The sequence below is a fragment of the Alligator mississippiensis genome, chromosome 14 (genome assembly GCF_030867095.1).
Source record: "Alligator mississippiensis isolate rAllMis1 chromosome 14, rAllMis1, whole genome shotgun sequence".
Lineage (NCBI taxonomy): Eukaryota > Metazoa > Chordata > Crocodylia > Alligatoridae > Alligator > Alligator mississippiensis.
Window position 1 is genome coordinate 2,234,532 of NC_081837.1, and position 19,097 is coordinate 2,253,628.

At 54.1% G+C, this 19,097-nt stretch overlaps 1 protein-coding gene across 1 annotated transcript in view; it reads left to right on the top strand.

Moving 5' to 3' along the window:
• PIGL (phosphatidylinositol glycan anchor biosynthesis class L) overlaps window positions 1-19,097 on the top strand; it is a 61,265-nt gene that overhangs the window by 39,896 nt on the left and 2,272 nt on the right. Inside the window, exons 3-5 of the mRNA XM_014603860.3 lie at window positions 3,244-3,334; window positions 9,970-10,037; window positions 15,310-15,341. Of these exons, the coding sequence (XP_014459346.2) occupies window positions 3,244-3,334; window positions 9,970-10,037; window positions 15,310-15,341 (191 nt within the window). The remainder of the gene's footprint in view (window positions 1-3,243; window positions 3,335-9,969; window positions 10,038-15,309; window positions 15,342-19,097) is intronic.

Below are 19,097 nucleotides of genomic sequence, written 5' to 3' on the forward strand. Positions count from 1 at the left end.
ACAAAATACAGCAGGCGAGAAAAGAGGGCCAGAGAGAAGATTTACATCAAGCGTTGCCTTTCTAGCTGTTAATATATTTCCCATCCTGGGAAGCTCCATCCCAGGCCGAATCCTGTGTTGCCCACCACTGCACTGCATGGTGCATTTGCTGAATGCGAAGAGCCTGCCATGCCAGGAGAGAGCAAGTGGATGGGGGGCAAAGAGGAAACAAGCCTGCTCTGACAGAGAGCATTGGCACCATCTGGGACCGGACACGGAGACCTGACGGCCAGGTTTTCCTGGTGGTTGCTCTTTGGACTGGTACCTTTCCTCAGAGACCCCTCTGAGCCTTCTGCATGCGGTGTCCCTGGGGGGGACCCCTCCAAACAAGCACTCGGTTGACAACAGGCTTTTGAACTGAGCCCCTCTATCCCATCCCATCCCACCCCCCATATCTCCCTGCTACCCCCCAGCAATTTGACCCCAGGGTCCTGTGGAGCCTGTGATTTATAGCTTGGTGATTGACAGCACCAACAAGGAGATCTCTGGGGCAAAGGCCACAGGGGGTGGGGAGGAGGGAGGCGTCTCCTGGGACCGTGTGCCCCAGGGAATGTGCTAATTTTCACTCCATTACAGTTCTTTATCTCAGCCCTTGCGACCTTGAGCTCAGAGACATTATTGCTATAGTCAGAAAGGAGGAGTGCTGACTTAACTGCTTAATTACCAAATGCTTCTAAGGACCAGGGCAAGGTTCTTTGGGTAAATGTGATATTTTTTAACTATTTAGCTGGTCTAATAAAAGATACCACATTTACCCAAAGATCTTCATCTACCTGTCCTTAGACTAATACAGCTACAACCAACAACTCTTGAGGACGAGGAGCATTGAGGCTAATGACAGTCCTGTGTTACTGCCATCTCCTGCTGTTCAGGATGGGGTGCAGTTCACATCGGGTTAGAGCTGGGTTTTAGGGTGACTTCTCAATGGAGTGATTATTCATAGAGCAGGGGTAGATTATTGGCAGTATTTGTATTGCAGCAATGCCTAGAATTGCCCAGGCGCCAGGCACAGCGCACACATTTACCAAGGACTGTCCCTGGAGTCAAGTGATCATTATGAGAGTCTATATATATGACTATATATATGCATATACATATATATATATATATATATATATATATATATATGACTGTCCCTGGAGTGAAGTGATCAGGTGCCCAGTCTGAGAGTCTGCAGCCGGTGCAGGAGAGTTGGTGTGTGGGGTCAGCTGTGCTGCTGACATCTCCACATGGTGTCGGGCAAATCACTTCCCTTCTGCCTTTCAATTTACCTGTCTGCAAACACCAGGATGATGATGTTTCCTTTGCTGCGATGTGGGGGTTGACAAGCTACAAGCTGCTTCTGTTCTCGTGCATTTGGGTGGACAGCATTGGCGTCTCCCTCCCCGCTCCCTGGCAAGGTGATGTTATGCAGGAAAAAAAATCCTCTTGCTTGCTAGGCACAAATGTCTCTTCAGGGGACCGCGATCCAGGGAGAAAAGCATAGCCGCTTGCAAAGTGGGCCTGTTTTAATCGGTTTGGTGTGCATGGGGTTAATCTCCACATGCCTTCAGATTTTGTTTCCAGGGATCCTGAACAGTTGCCTCCAGCTGTTGATTTCCATTGAACTAGGGTGACCTTTATCTGTCTAAACTAGTTAAAACCTGCTCCACTACCCAGCAGTGTTTCTGGAGGCAGCCCAACAAATGGAGAGCAGCAGCGGTGACGCTAGCAGCCTTCCAGACGGTGCTATTTCCATCCTTCCCATTTCCTTCCTGACCTCTTTCTGTTGGGGCTCACCAGAGGTTTCCACGGGACACTTTGCTGGCCCTCCCTACCTTTATGCTGGGTTGTAGAGAACAGACACTACCCAAGCCACGTGAACTAAGAGTTTCTGACCCATCGCCTGAAGCTGCTGCCCATGGCGGAGGGTGGTGTTTCCACCTTAACTGGTCACCAAATAATCCCATTTAGCCTGGCTTCACTATTAGCAGGTTGCCCATTCATGTGTCTTCAAGGCTTGAACAGGCTGAACCTCCATTCAAGCAGCCTGTTCAAGCCTCGCTTGGAGCACGTGCCACTTGGGATAGGACCTGATTTGGTTTGAGCCAGGAAGCCCCCGTAACATGCGGTCAGTGATATCTGGGGGCCACTTCTTCACTAGGGCAAGGCTGAGAAGCATTTTATTTTATGCAGGGTAGCGGTAAGCCTGGCAGGATGCTGAGGCAGGCCAGATTTCAGAACGTAGGCATTGCCCTGTGATGAAACTCGGACGCCCGGGGTTAGATGCATCAGACTAAGATCTTCTCTCTGGTAAGAGGACTTAGCAAAAGTTCCCACTGCTGTGAATCCCCAGGCAAGGTTGAGCGCCGATGGAAAAACAGTTTCCATTGGTGCTGCTGCTGTATCGATCCCTTCAACCTGCTCAGAGTAGGGCTAGGCAAAGCAGTGGCTGAAACTGCTGGCAGGCAGTGTACAGGAGGGCTCATGCACCTCCAGGATTAACAGCAGTGTGGGTTGGGGGTTTTTTGCCAAAAAGCCCTCTTGTGTAGCTCCAGTGTGACCTTGACCTTGGGATGTGAAGAGCAGCGTGCCAAGGAAATGCTTTTTGTGTTGCCTTGATGCAGAGGTTACCATCCCTTTCATCCTGGGAAGTGACACGGTGCCTTAGGAAGTGGAGTCTGCTCTCTGCAGCCAACAGCTGGGACCGTTATGAGTCCAAACCCCATGTCGATGCGAGAAGGTTATGCCTTGGTGGTCTGCTAAGCTGCCTTGAGGCAATAATCAGACTAGCACAGGACAAGAAGAGAGTGAGGGAAAGAATGGCTTAACCAATCCTCCTGGGTCTCCATGGCCTTAGGCTGTCCTAGCGTTGCTAATGGCTGTATTATTATCAATGTAGGACCCCCCCCGCAGAGTGCTAGGCACTTGGTGATGCTTGAAAACTGGGAATCAGAGTCTGCTCTCAGTTACACCGTTGTCAGTCGAATAAGTCCACTGACTTGAGTGGCTTTACTTTGGATTTACTGCAGTGTCCCCTCCCCTCCCCCATATTCACATGGCTTGTTAGGCTTTGAGGAAGTCACTTTAGGTAGATGGGTGGTTTTCTATGGTCCACAAAGTTGTCTTGGTTCCTGTCTCCAAATAAGATAAGAAGAGTGCCTCTCTTCAGCCCAGTCTGGGCACCGGCAGCAGTGAGGTGACGGACTGTGCTCTTGTTTCTAGGGATCTTCCGGACGATCCAGCTGTCGAGTGGGACACGCAGCTCCTCTCCACCTTTGTGCTGAAGCACATAGAGACCAACAACATCAACCTGGTAATGTGAAGCTTTCTGCAGGACAGGGGGTTGGCAGGAGCTGGCTGCTCACGTCTCACGTCCGCTCTTTCCTGTACAACAGTTTCTGTAGAGTTTTGTGCAGATATTTTTTAACTGCTGGAGGCTCCCAGGAGCAGGCAGAGTTCTTCCCCCACCGTGAATCAGGTGCTATATGATCTTGCCTCTTGTTGTAATTGGGTCCTGTGGGGCATCCTTTATGTGGGATTTTTACCAACCTCAACCAGACGTCACCACCTTTGTCTGAACTTCAGCTTCTAACTCACATCTCAAGACAAAAAAACTTGAGGCAAAGCTCTGCTGAGCCTGGGAAGTGGGACCATAACCAAACCCCAGGGCTGTTAATGGAAGTGAATCTTTGGCTGAGCCCTTCAGCTGAAATGAAATGAAACCTGAAAGCGTTGCCTCCCATGGTTTTAATTACTGGTACATCCTGGTGAGCATTTGTGCGCCATTCTTGTTTCTAGTCTTCTGCAGGTGCCAAAGCTCTCCCACGGGTCTTTGCTAGGTGAAGCCAGGTCAGTTTAACCCTCTTCTAAATATATATGTTAACAACTGCTAAAAGTCCAGAAAAGAGTAAAATAGCCTCATTCAACAGAATGGGAAAGGGTGATGTTGGAAGTTAATGAAAGATTTCACATCTAGAAACCTTGGTTCAGGTCCGGGTTGGGTCATAGGCGAGTTTGGAGATATCATAGGCAGAGGTGGATGTTTGTCCACATCTTAAAATCACAAGCTCATCAGAGCTGCTCATCCTTATCCTTGAGGAACCCAGAAGATAGGGCTGGGGCTCAGGTTTGAGGTAGTGTCTGCTCAGCCTGGCTTTCGTCTTACATGAAATACAAAAGCATCACTGCAGTACGCATGACAGCAGAGGAAACCAGAGATTGCAGTATGCACCCTGAGTCCTATGTAGCACAGGAACTGAGAGCCCCCAGAGCACAAGAAACAGCCTTGTACTTCCAACCGTCTATGGATTCGGAGCCTAATTTCCCATGAAATCCGTTGTGGAGCACAGAGGAGTGGCATGCAGCTCTCCGGGCGTCTTTCTGCGCGTTCTGGCCCTGTGAACAGACAGAGTTTTAATTTGATCTGAAAGCTCTTAACTCAAGGGGACTTGGATTGCATGTCTGTGACTCTCCTGGGCAGTGAAGCAAACCTGTTCAAGTCCCAGGAGAACCCTGAAAGCACTAAACCCCCCTTGCCTGAGCAGGAAGGGCTGGCCCCCTACCGGAAAGGAAAGCAAACCCCTGCTGCTCAAGAGCAGAGGAGGCTGCAGTCTGCTCCTTGCATAGCGTGAGCTGGAAAATCACGCACATTGGTCCTGAGTAGGAAACATGAACATCAGAAGTGCCCTTCGTGCCAGGCTCCTCGCACGGTAGGTATCTTTGCTACCGATGAGAGCAATGGAGCAGCCCCCGTGACTGCCTCACTCCGCGGTGTTCAGGACCTGCCATAGTCTCCTAGCCAGAGAACTGGGGCAGTAGAAATGTAGGGGAGATGTTCCCAGAGAGGAATTTCTCCTAGTGACACAAAAGCCACCTTGGCCAGAGCTGGGGGCATCAAGCTGGCAGGGAGGCATACAGCATTTTAAACCACCTAAATAAATGCCCATGACCCAGATATCTGCTGAAGCGTCTCGAAAGCAGGAACAAAAATAGCGTGTCAGCCAAGAAAACAAGTAGCTCATTTGCCTAGTCCACCCCCTGCAAGTTAGTGGTCTTCTCCATTGGAGGACTGGATTGGTATGGGTTGCAGGTAGCTCTTGGCTACACCAGGATCATCTCTGCTCTTCCAAGATAAGGGCCCTGCATTGATGGGGTAAAAGGAGTACGTGTGTCAGTCATCCCAGCTTGGGGGAATTAGCTTAAACCAAGGGAAAAGGCCCCACAAGACTTAGGCTGACATGGCTTCAAACATATAGAAGCTAACTTGGTGGAGCTCTTGTGATTGAAGAACATGCAGCATTTTCACTTCTCAGGTTGGACCCCAGGTAGAGAAACCTTTCCCACTTGTCCCCATGATCCTGGTGTAGGTAGTGGTCCCTTTTATTTCCCGAGCGGTGGCAGCGGGGAGGCAGGCTGCAGCTCCAGCGTGGCTGGAAGGAGGGGTTGTGCGGAGAGGGAGCCACGCCATGTTCCGTGTGTTTTTGTTCCATTACAGACTTACTCATTTCCCCAACTGCCCTGGAAGTCGGGGAGTAACTCAATCTCTTTGAGAACTGCAGGGACGTATTTCATCCAAGCTCTACATTAAATAGTGCAGACACAGAAATTAAAGGCCGGTGCGCTCAAAGCCAAAACTAATTTATAGACTTTGGGAATGATTTCCTGCCTGCTGGATTTATAAGCAAAGGCCAGTGCCGGGAGAGTCAGCCAAGGCTCGTCTGTCTCGACCTGGATTAGAAAGTACTTAGTGCATGTAGCGCAAATTACATGGGATTGCGTGGGTCTCAGGCAGCCTCGAGATGATGCAATCCTACAGCTCAGGATCTCAGGCAAGCGCTTGGTGACAGACAGCAGGCATGGGACGCGGAGCTGGAGTCCAGACGGTGCTTGGGCAGACCCTGAGCTAGCACGCAGGTTCAAGGGTAGCGGGACCTTTTGGGCTGCTCTCCATGGTGGATGGGTGGGGCTCCCCCAAGTTCAGCTGCTCACGAACGGTTCCAGCCTCTTGGGCCACGTCCAGCCCAGATCTGCAAAACAGGCTCACGCTCGGCCTGCAATCCAAGCTGGAACCAAGCCTCTGGGGGCTGGGCTCAGCTCTGGGGTTTTGGATCCCAGTCTCCAGGCCCCAAAATTGGTATGTGCTAGCTTTGGTGTTTGGTGTTGTGTGGCTTTGCCAGACACCCGGGACATGCCACAACCTGCAGAATTCCTTGTATAAGGAAGGGAAGGGTCTCCTGAGAGACCCTGATGTGTCCCTTCTCCCCCACTGCCCCCATCTTTGCTCAGGGTATCATTTTATTCTGTATATTTGAGGCAGGCGGGAGGAAGGGCCTGGGGGCTTTCAGGAGAGCTGGCGCCCGCTCAGACATCTGCAGCTCCTGGCCAGCCAGCGCCGTGACACAGGTCTCCATTTGATTTGGATCCACAGGCCCTTTATTGTTGATTATGGCTTCTCTCTAACCATGCAGGGACACAGGGTGCAAAGTTTTGTTCATTTCCAGATGAATATCTTCCAAAAACCTGCCTAGTAGAGGGCTGGAGAGGTACTCGCATAGGTCCCTGATTGCCAGTGACCTCTCCAGAGTAACCAGGCCTGTAAGAATCATGTGGGGAAGAAATGGGGCCACAAACCAGGTTGCTCCTACAGTGTTTTGTGGGATGGCCACTTCTGACGAAGGAACAGGGAATCTGCTTCCCCAGGAAGTCTCCTTCCAACGGAAGATGTGAGCTGCGCTTTCAAGCACTGCATGGAGCCAGGAAGAGTCAGGAGACCCAGAGCTCCAAACAGTTTCCCTCTCCCGTGCATGCAGAGGAAGCATGGACTCCAGACCTCCTAGGAGATTCCTCTGCTGGAAACAGAGCAGATTTCCTCCCTCCACACCCCTCGCACCTCCGGAAGGGATCTCTTGTTCTGTGTTTATCTTGGCTGCCTTGTTGGCTTCCACCAGTGAAAGTCCCAGCTCCTAAATGCCAAGGTCATCCAGAAAAATAAACCCCAGGAGCAGTTTCAGAACAGGTGCAGAGGGGGAAACCCCCAAGGGTTTGACAGTGTGAGTAGTTCCCACGTCAAGAATGTTTCCCGGCCAAGCCTGTTTTCAGCCTAGACTGTTTCAAGATGTGTATACTTGTTTGCTTGGTTTCATCATCAGTTGGGGTTGGGTTATGCATTTAAATTGAATGCATGAAGCAATGCCCTCCAGGAAAGCTCTGTGAACTTTTCTCCAGCTAGTGACAGAGGAACTGGAAAGTCAGATTTATTATCAAGTGAATGAATCCCAGAGGCCTGAAGAATGTATTTCAATATGATTGATTGCTGCCTGCTTTAATGAGGTTAGCAGCGATGAACACAGCAGTCTGTTGGCGTGGAGTCAGCACCCAGCATGAGAGATGCTGCATATAGGACAGATGTGACGTCCATCCATCAGCAGCTGCACATCGGCTTGAGCTCGCTGCCTGCTGGTACAAGACCAGCCTTGTAGATGTAGCCACGCTGCAGGTGAAGGTCGCCGCTGTGCCTGTTACGTCTCCAAGACACATCATTGCACGCACAGAACGGCATGCTGGAAGGTGCCGCAGATTGATGGGCAGATGTTTTGAGAGTAAGGCAGGCAGCAACTCTGTAGCCCATTTAAATCCAACAGCTCCCACCAGCAAGAGCTCCCATCCAGAACAGGTGCAAAGAAGGAAACGCTCCAGAGACTTCAGCAAGGCAATAATTTCCATGTCAAGGATATTTTCCTGTCCCGGCCCTTTGCTTGTGGAAGTGGCCTGGCCTGTTTCACTACAATAATTTGCAGCTTATCTATTCCATTTCTGGGCTCTTATCTTGCCCTCATCACCTTGGTATCTGAAGCCCTTCCAGCTGCACAATAACTGCCATGACTAATGCCTGTCACAGATGCTTTTCCTCATCCTCTTCCGGGGGCCGGATGTCATGGGGTGCTTTGTGTTGGCTGCTCAGAGCCCAAACCTGTCTGGGTGTCTCCGGTTGCTACATCCTCTCATTGGGTCAGGGTCACTGTGCGGAGTAAGCACCTGATGCTGGGGGGGAGCCCAGTGGGACTCAGTGTGACATAAGATACGTGCTGTTCAATGGGGGTGGGGGGTCAGACTGTTAGTTCCCCAGGACAAGGTCTGTGTCTTATCTCTGGGTCCACCCATTGGTGACACACCAGGGAATGATGTGACCTTGGATCATCCAGCCCATATAACCAGGTGTCTCACAGCCAGGGACAAGGACAGCCTTTGCTGGAGTCCTGAGTGAGCTGAGTGGCAAGGGCAGATCCTTTCACAGCTTCTCTTATCTCTCCCTGCCATAGGCCTGACCCCAGAGAGGCAGCAGGGAAAAATGTAAATCTACCGTGCACGAAAGAGACTTCCAGGAATGCCTCCTCCCATCTGGCCACAGTGAGGAGGCCTCCCGTCAGACATGTTAGCCAACTCAAATTCACAGCCTGGGGTGAAGTGGGAAGTCCGGCTGGGAACGAGTGTAGGGAGGAGGGATTCTGCAGCAGGTGCCTGTGTTCTCTGAGCATTTCTTATCTCCCTCCTCCCAGGGCACCTTTTGCATTAGAAAGGGCTCTCCTGTTGGAAGAGTGGAGCAGCAGGTTGCAGCATGCCCTGGGCCATCAGGCCAGCCTGCCGAGGTGCACGTCCTTTCTTCCTCAGCCTGGGTGCTGCCCTGTTGTCACCTGAGTTGGGAATCAGGGACCTTTCGGTACCCAACAACAGGAGGGCAGAGTGAGCCCCAGGGTCAGCTTTGTGCCCACAAGTCATGTGGGTGCCCTTTTTGCACCCTCCTGTTCCCACTGCCCTGTGACACAGGTATTGCAGGGGGCAAGAGGAGTAGCTGACTCTTGCTCCTATGCTCTGGGGAAGCCTTGGCACCTTTGGGATGTGCTCAGTGGCGCTTCTGCTGGTTGGACCAAGAAGATGGAGGCCATTGACACGCTGCCTTCGAGTGAAGAAGCAGCCCCTCCCCAAACAGCAATAAGCAGCCTGTCCTGTGGGCGTCTGTCCTAGCCAACAGCGTCTTGTGTGCAGCTGGTTGGATAAAAGAGCTAATTCCATTGCTAGGCTGTTTGTCCACAATGTGTCTACACGTGCCTCTTTTAACCAGGCTTAGCCTAAAATCTCCACTTTTAAGGCACATTAAGGCTGCGTGTCTACATGTGCCCACCCTTAATGTGCCTTAAAAATGGCAATTTAAGACTATGTGAGCCTAAATTTGATACCTGCATAAAGCAGGTATCAAATTTAGGTGCAAAGAGCTAAGTCACACTAGTGCTCATGTAGATGCACTAATGCGCATTAACTTGGTGTGCGTCAATGGATACACATCGTGTTAATGTGTATTAGCATGTCTGTATGTGCGCTAATGCGACTTAGCTATTCATGGCTAGATTTAATGCACCTTAATGCACATTAGTGCATCTACATATAGACGTGCACCTACGTTCTCATAATGCGCCTTAAGCAAAGGCACATTAAGTTTAGGCGCGCATAAATACATGTGTAGACACGCCCTGTCAGTAGCAGCGTGTTGGCGCCCTGGTGCTGTGCTGCTCCCAAGTCCCTGCTGCTGTCCTGGGCAGCGTGGGCTGCATGCTTGCTCAGGAAGAATGTTCCAGGGGGGTGTTGCTGGTAAGAAGCTTTGCTCTTCTCAGATGTTGCTGCAAACAGGCATCAGCTGTATTGGATGGGGGCACATCTTGCTTGTCTTTCAGTTTGGCCTTTTGCTGTGCTCAGCACCAGGGGGCCTGCATTTCTTCTTATGCCTGTGGCACTGCAGAGCCCTGGTTCTGCACAAGGCCCCATAGTTCTGGGTGCTGTACAAGGCCAAACTCACTGCTGGCTTGCAGCTGAGGAGCGCTGAGGCTGATGGTAGCTGCGAGCATGGCTGTGGGTCTCTGCATCTCTCAGTGTGTTTGTTTGTGGGTTCTTTTGCAGGTGGTAACCTTTGATGCTGGAGGAGTGAGTGGCCACGCTAACCACATCTCCCTTTACGTGGCTCTAAGGTACGATGCTCCACAGCCCCCGGGGAGTGGCACTGAAATGCTGTTTGAAAGAGGGTGAATGTGCTTGTGTAACTAAAGGACTGTGAGCTAGAACCCAAACTCAGCTGCAGGGTAGTCTGCCCCTGTGTATAATTCCTCTAGGGCATCGGGTGCTTTTACAAGGGGAAGAGGGGTATTTTACATGTGGGACCAAACCCATTGCTGGTGCTGCATGACTGAGGTCAGAGCAGACGTACCAGGGAGGAATTCAATCCAGTGTGTCCACAAGAGGTTTGTATGCTAATGTGCACATGGGTCTGCCAACTCTCGACTTCGGTGTGAGGGCTCAGGTACTGGCACTACCCATGGCAGGAGATGCCAGACATCAGGGCTGGTGTGTGTTTTGTCCACATGGTTCTGGCTCTCCACGAGTGCCCTCCCCGAGGGCCAGGCCAGTGATGGCAGGAGGGGTCTGCAGGCCCACGGTGCAGCTGTATGTTACCAGGGAGGATGGGAGTTCCTAGAGCGGGGGCAGAAGGGTGCAGCAGGCTGGGGCCAAGGCAAATCTCCACCATGGCCCTTTCCTTTCTTGTGTCTGCCCTTGCCTTGCAGACAAGCATACCTCCACTCTCTGTGCCCCGGTGGGTTCTCGTGCAGGCTGCCTGTGCAGGCAGCGCTACCTGGCATGATTGTGACTTTTTACACACCGATACTCCTACCACATTCAGATTAACCCTGCCTCAGTCTGTTTCCTCCACATGAGCTATGGCTGCAGTCACTGCAGAGGTGCTTAGGAAGGATCTAGTCCCACTGAGAAGAGCAAAGGCCACCAAGATCATCCCCGTATTGCCAAAAAGTCATTTTGAGTCCCCGCAGCTTGTGGCAGGGCCCGTGAGCTACACGGTAGCAGTATAGTGCATTCTCACTCGGTCCTGAGACACTTCCATAAGCATCTCTGCTAATCACAGGGTGACACTGGGGAAGGGCTTGAGAGAGCCTCTGTTGGGGGAGACGCTGTCTCAGAGCCTTCCCATTTGAAATGATGGGGTTTTCCACAGATCTGGTGGTGGTCGCAGTCATTTTGCTGTGCACGAGTCATAGAAATCATATAATCATAGAAAATGAGGGTTGGAAGGGACCTCAGGAGGTCTCATCCAGTCCAACTCCCTGCTCAAAGCAGGACCAGCCCCAACTACATCATCCCAGCCAGGGCTTTGTCTCCCTGGGTCCTCAAAACCTCTGAGGATGAAGATAGCACTGCCGCTCTGGGCAGCCCATTCCAGTGCTTCACCACCCTCCTAGAGTCACAGGATGGTTTGGTTTTAAACAGACTGTCTTCCCTCCCAGCAGGCACTCTGTTTGCTGCTGCTGCCCCAGTTTCTGCGTCAAGCAGTGAAGTCCACCTCAGCCCAGCGAGAACGTGAAAGCGGAGTCCCTCTCCGCTTAGGGCACAGCAAACCGAGTGGAAAACAGGCACTGCTATATTTAACCACCGTGCATTATGTCGTTATAGCAACTGCATCCATAAAACTTATATCAGCAGCGCCATCTAAAAGCGGCATCAAGGCACCATTAGCCAAGCCGGTCTTGTCTGTTCCATTTGGGGAAAAAAGTCTCTGACTTCTCTAGCTTCCTCCCAACAGGCTGCAAGCTCAGCATGGGGCTTGAGGCTTTGCAGGGAGAGCACGTGGCACTCGGTGTGGTGATTAGGAGGTGATTATGAGGCTTGGCAGTGCCTGAGTCCCCTGGCATGGCTCCGTGCATGCGTGCTCACTCTGGAGAGCGGCATTGCCTGATCCTGGGTATATCTGGGGCACGTGCACGGGAGAAAAGAGCATTTGCTGTCCCGTGCAGTTGCACCAGAGTGTGGGGGTGGGTTAAATGCCAGTCTCAAGGAGCCGGGAGGAGACCACCACTATCTAGCAGGCCTCACTCAGATGAACGGAGCAGAAGGCACCAGCTTTGTCCGTCCTCAGCAGCCGTTTCCCTGGTAACGGTGACCAGATGACCAGCTCTCTCTAAGCAGAGAAAAGAAACCTCCTGGAACGGCGTGTCCTCCCCCAGCTCCTCACGGCATTAGCAGTTTGGTCACGTTGCTGATGGAAGCTGCGGCCGTTCCCGCTCTACCCCAGCGCCGTGGGGGTGAGAGCGGGGAGCTGTGGAGCAGCCTTCTCATCCATGCCCTGGAACTGCCCTGGGTCACCAGATCTTCCAGGCACTGGCAAAACCCAACCTGAGCTTCCGAAGCGTGCACGAAGGCGGCAGGCCTGCACGTTGCGAGCTGTGGGAGCTCGGCCTGCCAGGGAATCACGGCCTGCGCGGCCAGGTAGGGAGGAGGCATCTCAGCTCATGAGCGTTTAGCTCCGGAAGCCTGACCTGGGATGTCTCTGGACTCCCTGGGGACCAGCTGCCCTTCTTCTGCCGCATCTCTTCAGCCCGTTAATTCGGCAGATCAGTGGAGCCCGTGTTCTTATGCATGTGCTGCATTCGCCCGGTGCGCTGCAGCGACCAACACCATGAAGTCAGACCTTTGCAGAGGGAAGGTCTCAGTGTCCCTGCACAATTTCCCATGGAGCAGAGGATCACCAGAACTGCAGACCACCCAGCGGGGCTTGGGCTCCCCTGCCCTCTCCCGTGGACCCCTCAGTGAGTCCCCCGACAGCCCAATCCTGACGTCCTCAATTGGTTTTTACTTGCTTCTTGCTGCCAGCTTTGGTCCGAGATGCTGGTGCTCCGCGCTTCCTGGAGAGTTGTGCCTAGGAGAGCTGGTGGAGAGTTGCTCCTGAGACTGACCAAAAATCAGGTCTCGGATTGCACCTAATGCCTAAACACTGAGGTCCTGTCCTGCCAGCTGCTGAGCACCTGCAAGCCCTTAGCACTCCTGCATCTCAGGGGAGATGCTCGGCACCCTACGTGATTGGACCTGAGCGAGGAGGACAGCAGTGGACCATGCAGGTGGATTCCAGTGCAGGCATGCTGCCAGCTGCAGTGCCTCCTCGTCGTGTTTTCCTGCAACTTCCGCTTCCCCTGCAGCGCAGCACGGCTCGTCTCCAGAACAGCCTTCCTGAAATGGCAGCAGCAAGTGGCCGTCGCCTCTGCTCTGCTTGGAGCTGCTCCATGGAGACCACTGGGGGGGAATAGGATGGGCAACGGGAGAAGCCAGGTTTGGGAGAGTACTGTCAATATTCCTGGGCATGCCGGGGAGGCAGAGCCCTGCCTGCGGTGCATGTTCCCACCACAGTGCGCTCCATCCTAGTGCTGGGGGGATGAACGAACACCCCGGCGATTTCTCCACGGCACAGGTCTCTTCCCCATCACTGCACTGACCCAAGGGCAGCCCGTGCCATGCAGCTGGCTCAGAATGGAGGCAGCAAGGACAGCAGCTGCATTGCCGCACGTCCGCTCCCCGCTCCAAGAATAGCTCCTACGACTCGGAGCAGAGCAAGGCTGGAGCACCCTGCCGCCAAGCTGCCATGCCCATCAAGCCCCTGAACACAAGTCCCCTCGTTTCCTAACTTGAACTGTCCTTCCCTGCCAGCGGGGCCCCTGCTCCTCACTGGAACTTCTCCGGACAGGCCCTGAAAAGTGAGAAGGGTATCCCCATGCCCTGAGGCTTGTGGCCAGTGGTGATCACCAGTTGGCTCCTGGGGCCAAGCTTTTCCTTCTGCCCCTTGCATATCCCCAAGGCCGGGAGAGAAGGTGGCTGAAGAGGAGGACGTCAGCTGTGAGTGGAGAGCCACGTCAGTGTGAAGTGAGGCAGAAGGCAGAGCAGACTAACTACCTTAGAGACTAACCGTAGGGTGGAGAGGGATGGCATAAACATTACCAGGCCTGTTCCCCTGTGTGATGGAGTCAGTCCCATGGGCTGCAGATCTCAGACTCTGGAGAAGAGAAGAAGGCTGATGGGAGACTCTATCCAGGGCCTCTGCCCCCTGGTTGCTGTGACTGAGTTCTGCCATGACCTGCATTTCTGGCCGGACTCTGGCTTTGAACTGCTTTGTGTATTCATCACCCAGCGCTTCCTATTTTGTCTATGCCCGTGTGGCTAATCCCTTTCCTTGAAACGAACCAGAAACGAGAGATAACGGGCTTTTGCAAGTGACGGGAGGAACACTGCAGTTTGCATACAATGCGTGGTTTATCCCGCTGGATTTACACATGAATTGTCACATTGTCCGTGCGCAGCGCTGCGCGGGGACGATAACGATCTCTGTCAGTACTGCACAGGGTGAAGTAACCTTGCTTGGGGGGTTGGGTTTTTTTGGGGGGGAGGTTTGGCAAACTGGCTCCTGTCTGGGTCTGCGCAGCCCGGCTGTGGGACTGCTCCTGCTGCCATCTACCGGACACCTGCACGTCTGGCCCACTGCAGCAGGGGCCAGAGGACAGCGGAGTGAACGGGAACTCTTGGAAGTGCCACACAGCAGAGGGGAAAGAGAGGCACAAAGGAAAGTGAGCCCCAGAGATGACAAGAATCAAGGCTCAGCATCCCCTGTGCCTTCGGTACATGTGCTGCACCACACTTGGCATCCCCACGGTCTCATCCCCAGGCTCTCTGGGTTTTTAAGGGGCATTTTCCTGCACTAGGCCAGGATAGAGGCACCCTGGCAGTACAGCCCTGCCATTACCCAAACTGTGCCTGGGATGTGGGGGCCATTCGTGCTTCCCACACCGCTCACTGCAATAGCCACTAAACCCCTGGCTGTGGCCCTGTCTGAAAGAGGGCAGCTCCCAAAGCGTGGGCGAGGCATCCTGGCCAGCAGTAGGAAGCCAAGTGGGTGGAAGCTTTCCTGTCTGTGAACAGTGATCCAGCCCAGCTACATGTGCAGAGACCCTCGGGCATGGCCCAGAGAGGCCTCCAGCTTCCCTAGGAGCTCTGGTGGGGAGGCACTGCTGCCACGCCAGCAGCGCCTTGGAGGGCAGACATTCTTGCAGTGACACCAGGTGTTGGGCAGCATCTTGCAGCATTTCCTCCGACACAACACTGGGTGTCAGGGAGCCCCTTGGCCTGGACTGCGCGTGCTTGTGCTGAAGATGAGGAGGGTGAAGGCACACGGGGAGAGAAGCCATTTGTGGGCAGCCAGCCCCACTCTGTCCCTGCATCAGTGGGCCCAGGGCACCCAGCGTCTGCTCTTGGAAGTGCATTTCAAGGTACCACTGCGAGTGTGTGTGCAAGCGTGTACGAGTGTGCGCATGTGGGTGTGTGGTCCATCAGACTCTCAAAGCCGCTCTGTATGTGAAACCAGGTTTGCAAGGCCTCCCCTTGCACTCACCCTCTGTCTCTTCTCCTTCCCAGGAACCTGCACTCGGAGGGGAAGCTCCCTGAAGGTATGTCGCCCACGTCTCCCCAGTGCTTGCCCCAGGTGTCAGCAACCTCCCTCTCCCCCGTTAGGCAAGCCCTTCACTTGCACGTTCTGTCTGAATCATCCACCTGCCATTTGCAATGCAAATGAACCCGCAGTTGAACTCCCTGCTGCTCTGTCAGCTCCCCATGGAGTCCTTCCTGGACCAGCGTGTTGCAGCTGTTGGGGCCAGCCTGGCTGGGGAGCTGGGGTGCAACGCTGTGCTCTGCCCCTTCTCACTGTGTCCCTCACCACTTGCCTTTACCTGCCTTCACCACTCTTTGGTCTCCCCTGGTTTGCTGATCAGCCCTAAGACAAGCTGCAGTGGTGCCAAGGGTTTAGAAGTGCAGACAGAGGGAGAGGTGGAACCAGGTGACCCTCTGGCTGAGGGGCTTTCTAGCCCTGTCCCAGCACAGTCCGAGCTCTGCTCCCCTTACTGCTGTGGGCAAGTATGACGGCCGTGTCTCATGCCTGTGTCCAGCCCCCAGCTGCAGGAACGGCCTCCCACTATTTAGTTAGCAGGGGCAGGGAAAAACCATCTGTGTCCCTGCTGGGGAACAGCAGGAGCCAAAAACAGAGAGGAACAGCAGCTCCCTGGCATGGGGTTGCTGTTCGCTGCTGGTCTGGCAGAGTGGGCATGAGCTCAGACGCCAGCGTCTCCTCCGCTCTGTTTCTGACTGACCCTCTGTGGCAACAGGTAAGTCACTGTCCCTATGCATGCCTCGATTGTCCTGTCTGTGAAGTGGGAGCATTAACACTGACCTCTCCTCCAGGAATAGGATAAAAACTGAAGTCTGGGGAACTAAAAGAAATGGAGGTTCAGGGGAGATGCAGGGGTTTCATATGTCTGGAAGGCTGTCCAGATGGAGAGTGATTGTTCTCCCCTGCCCTGGAGGCCAGAGCCTGAAGCAGTGGGCTTGAACCGCAGAGTCCAGGACCTGTCATGAGAAGCTTCTGAGCTGCCAGAACAGGAGGAGCCAGCTATTAACCCAGTGGAAGCTCCATCACCGGAGGTTTGGGAAGAGGCTGGACAGGCACGGGTCTGAGGTGGCTTAGGAGCAGCTGGACAGAGGGCTGGTCACAATGGCCCTTGAGGTCCTCCAGCCCTATGGTTCTGAGTTTGTGCAGCACTGGGAAGGGGAAGAGACAGGGGCAGCTCGTGCTGAGCCTTGCTACAGTCGTCTGGAGAACGGGCCTTGCTGGAGCACAGAGGGAGCTCCAAAGTGCTGTGGACAAGATGCAACGAGCACCAGCTGTTACTGCCATGCTCTGGACAGATTTGTACTGGGGGCCTCTACGCCAGGCTGGCTTCAGACACTGCTGGAGCTTCACGCTGGTCATTGGGGCTGGGTTTAAACGTGTCTAAAATTGGTCCTGGGAGCCAGGCTCATGTCTAGGTGGCGCCTGTTTCTCCCCCAGTGTCAAAGGACTCCTGAAGGTATGCTCGCTCCTCTGATTACATCACATCTGACATGACCTACAAGTGCCCATGGAGCGGGGAGCCCCGGCGCTGCTGCTTACACTGAGCCTTTCCAAATATAGTCCCTGACCCGCTGACATGTCCGGCATTTCTAATTTGATCTGGCGGGCATGCGGGGGCCATGCATCAGAGGGGCTTGGTGACAGGAGCGTGACGTCAGGAGCACAGCTGAGAAGCACGCTCAAAAGCCGGGGGGCGTCTGAAATTGAACCTGCCTAAGTGCATGGGATTGGTGGATCCACAGAAAATCCTTCCACGTGTCATTGGGCAGTGAAGCCTGTCAGCATGGTCCCTGACAGGTTGTGAGACAAGATGGCACCGTGTGCAGTGATGTGCCCGTGAGCACCCCACGTATCCCACCTGGCCTCCTAAGCCTCTGCCCAGCGTGGACACCACACACCCAGGTCCTGGCTGGAACCAGCTTCATCCTGGAAGAGCCCGGGTACAGACACCTAGCAGGAGCAGCATCAGCAGCTCTATTTGCGTGTGCTTGTTGGAAGGAGAAAGCCCGACTGGCTCCCTTCAGGCCCCACAATGCTATTCCAGCTGCCAACAGCTTCTCTACACTTGCATCAGGTTCACAGGTGCAGCAGTCTGCCCCGCACACAGAGGTTATAGGAGCAAATCCCTCAATAGCACTGGGTGGGTGTTGCCTATCTCTGACCCCAGCTGGGAGCGGGAAGCATGTTTCCCCAGCCCTTCTCCTCTCCAGCCCCTACCTGCTTCCTGGCACCCACTGCTCACAGGCGGAGCAGCCTCTGCTGCTAATGCCTGGTGACCCCAGTCACCTGGCTGGCACAGAGGCCTCCTGCATGGCCCTGCAGGGCACAAGCTGTGGCTGCCTGGCTGTGCCTGCCCCCAGCCTGGTCGGCAGGACTGTGAGCTGGCACCTCTCACCAGCAGCACATTCCTTGGCAGGGTTTTTACTTTCAAGGAACATGCGGGCTGCTGGGGCGGAAGGAGGTCAGGGCATTTGCTGCAGGAACTGGGGTTTCTGAGATAAAGATGGGCTGGAAGTGGGAAGGACGGTTTCCTCCACAGGAGCACCCGTAACCCTAAACCCTCCTCTGCTCCCAGCTTTGCAAGAACACCTTGAGCAGCTCTGCCAGGCTCATAAACAGTTGGCTGGAAAGCAAGAGGCACCTTGCATTGCGGTTGCTCCCAGCCCCTCTCCCTGCCCCGCGCAGGCTGAGACGCCAACAGGTGCCTGGTGCAAATGCTGGATTTTTTAATTTTTTTTTAAATAAGAAGAAGAATTTATAAATATATATATGGTGGAAATGCTGGGTGCCAGGGCAGGAGATTCCAGTGCCAGAGCTCTCCTCTGCTACTCAGCTCGGTGGGGCATGACCCCAGCCCTGCCAGCTGGACCTACCCAGCAAGCAGATTGCTGGGCTGCGGCTGCCTGAAGGATCTCGTGGGTAGCATCTGATCAGTGAGTTCTCCATCCGTGTCCCCTTTGTGCTGCAAAATGCGTGCAGCCTGCTGGTGGGTACCCCCCGGGGACGGGCTGCAGATCCTGAGCTGGGTAAGTCCTGGCACTGAACCACATCTGAATAATTCCCTTTTGGGAACGGAGGCGTGGGCCTTGTGGGAGCACATGGAGGGGATGTTTGCATCTGCCTGTCACAGCAGCCCTGTCTCAGTAGCAGCCACCAGTACAGGGTCCAGCCCTATGCAACTAGCAGCCTGAAGAGCAGCAGCGGGGCACTGACACAGCAATGGCCATTGGCCTGGTGAAACAAGCCAAGTCTAAACCTGCCTCTGAAATGAGGCCTGGGGCTTGTTGCCTGCTCCCAGAGAACGCCTTGAGCCCCCTGGCCTGCAGCCTGGCTCTTGCAGGGCAGGAGTCCCGCAGGCACAGGCCAGGGAGTGGTGCAGGGTGTCCCTGGCTCACGCCTGGTGCTTCCAGGGGGCTAGTTGGCACAGGCATCCACTCGTCACAGCCTCGCTGCAAGGACTAGCTCAGTTGCTGTTAGCAGACAGGTGCTTCTCTGGATTACTGCCTTTGCAGTGTGAATTGCCTGGGCACATAGGGTGACACCAAGGCTGGGAATCCTGGAGAGCCTTGGAGCTCAAGGCAGCAGGGCCACCTGTTCCCAGCTTCTGGGCTAGGGCTCATCTTGGGCTTGGCGTTTACTTGCAGCCTGCTTTCCACCATCCCAGAGCTCCACCTGCTGGCCACGGCCCCCATGGCCCGCTCCGGTTTTCCATTCAGCTCTGCCCAGCTTGGAAAAACACCTGAAACAATGAGCGCGATGG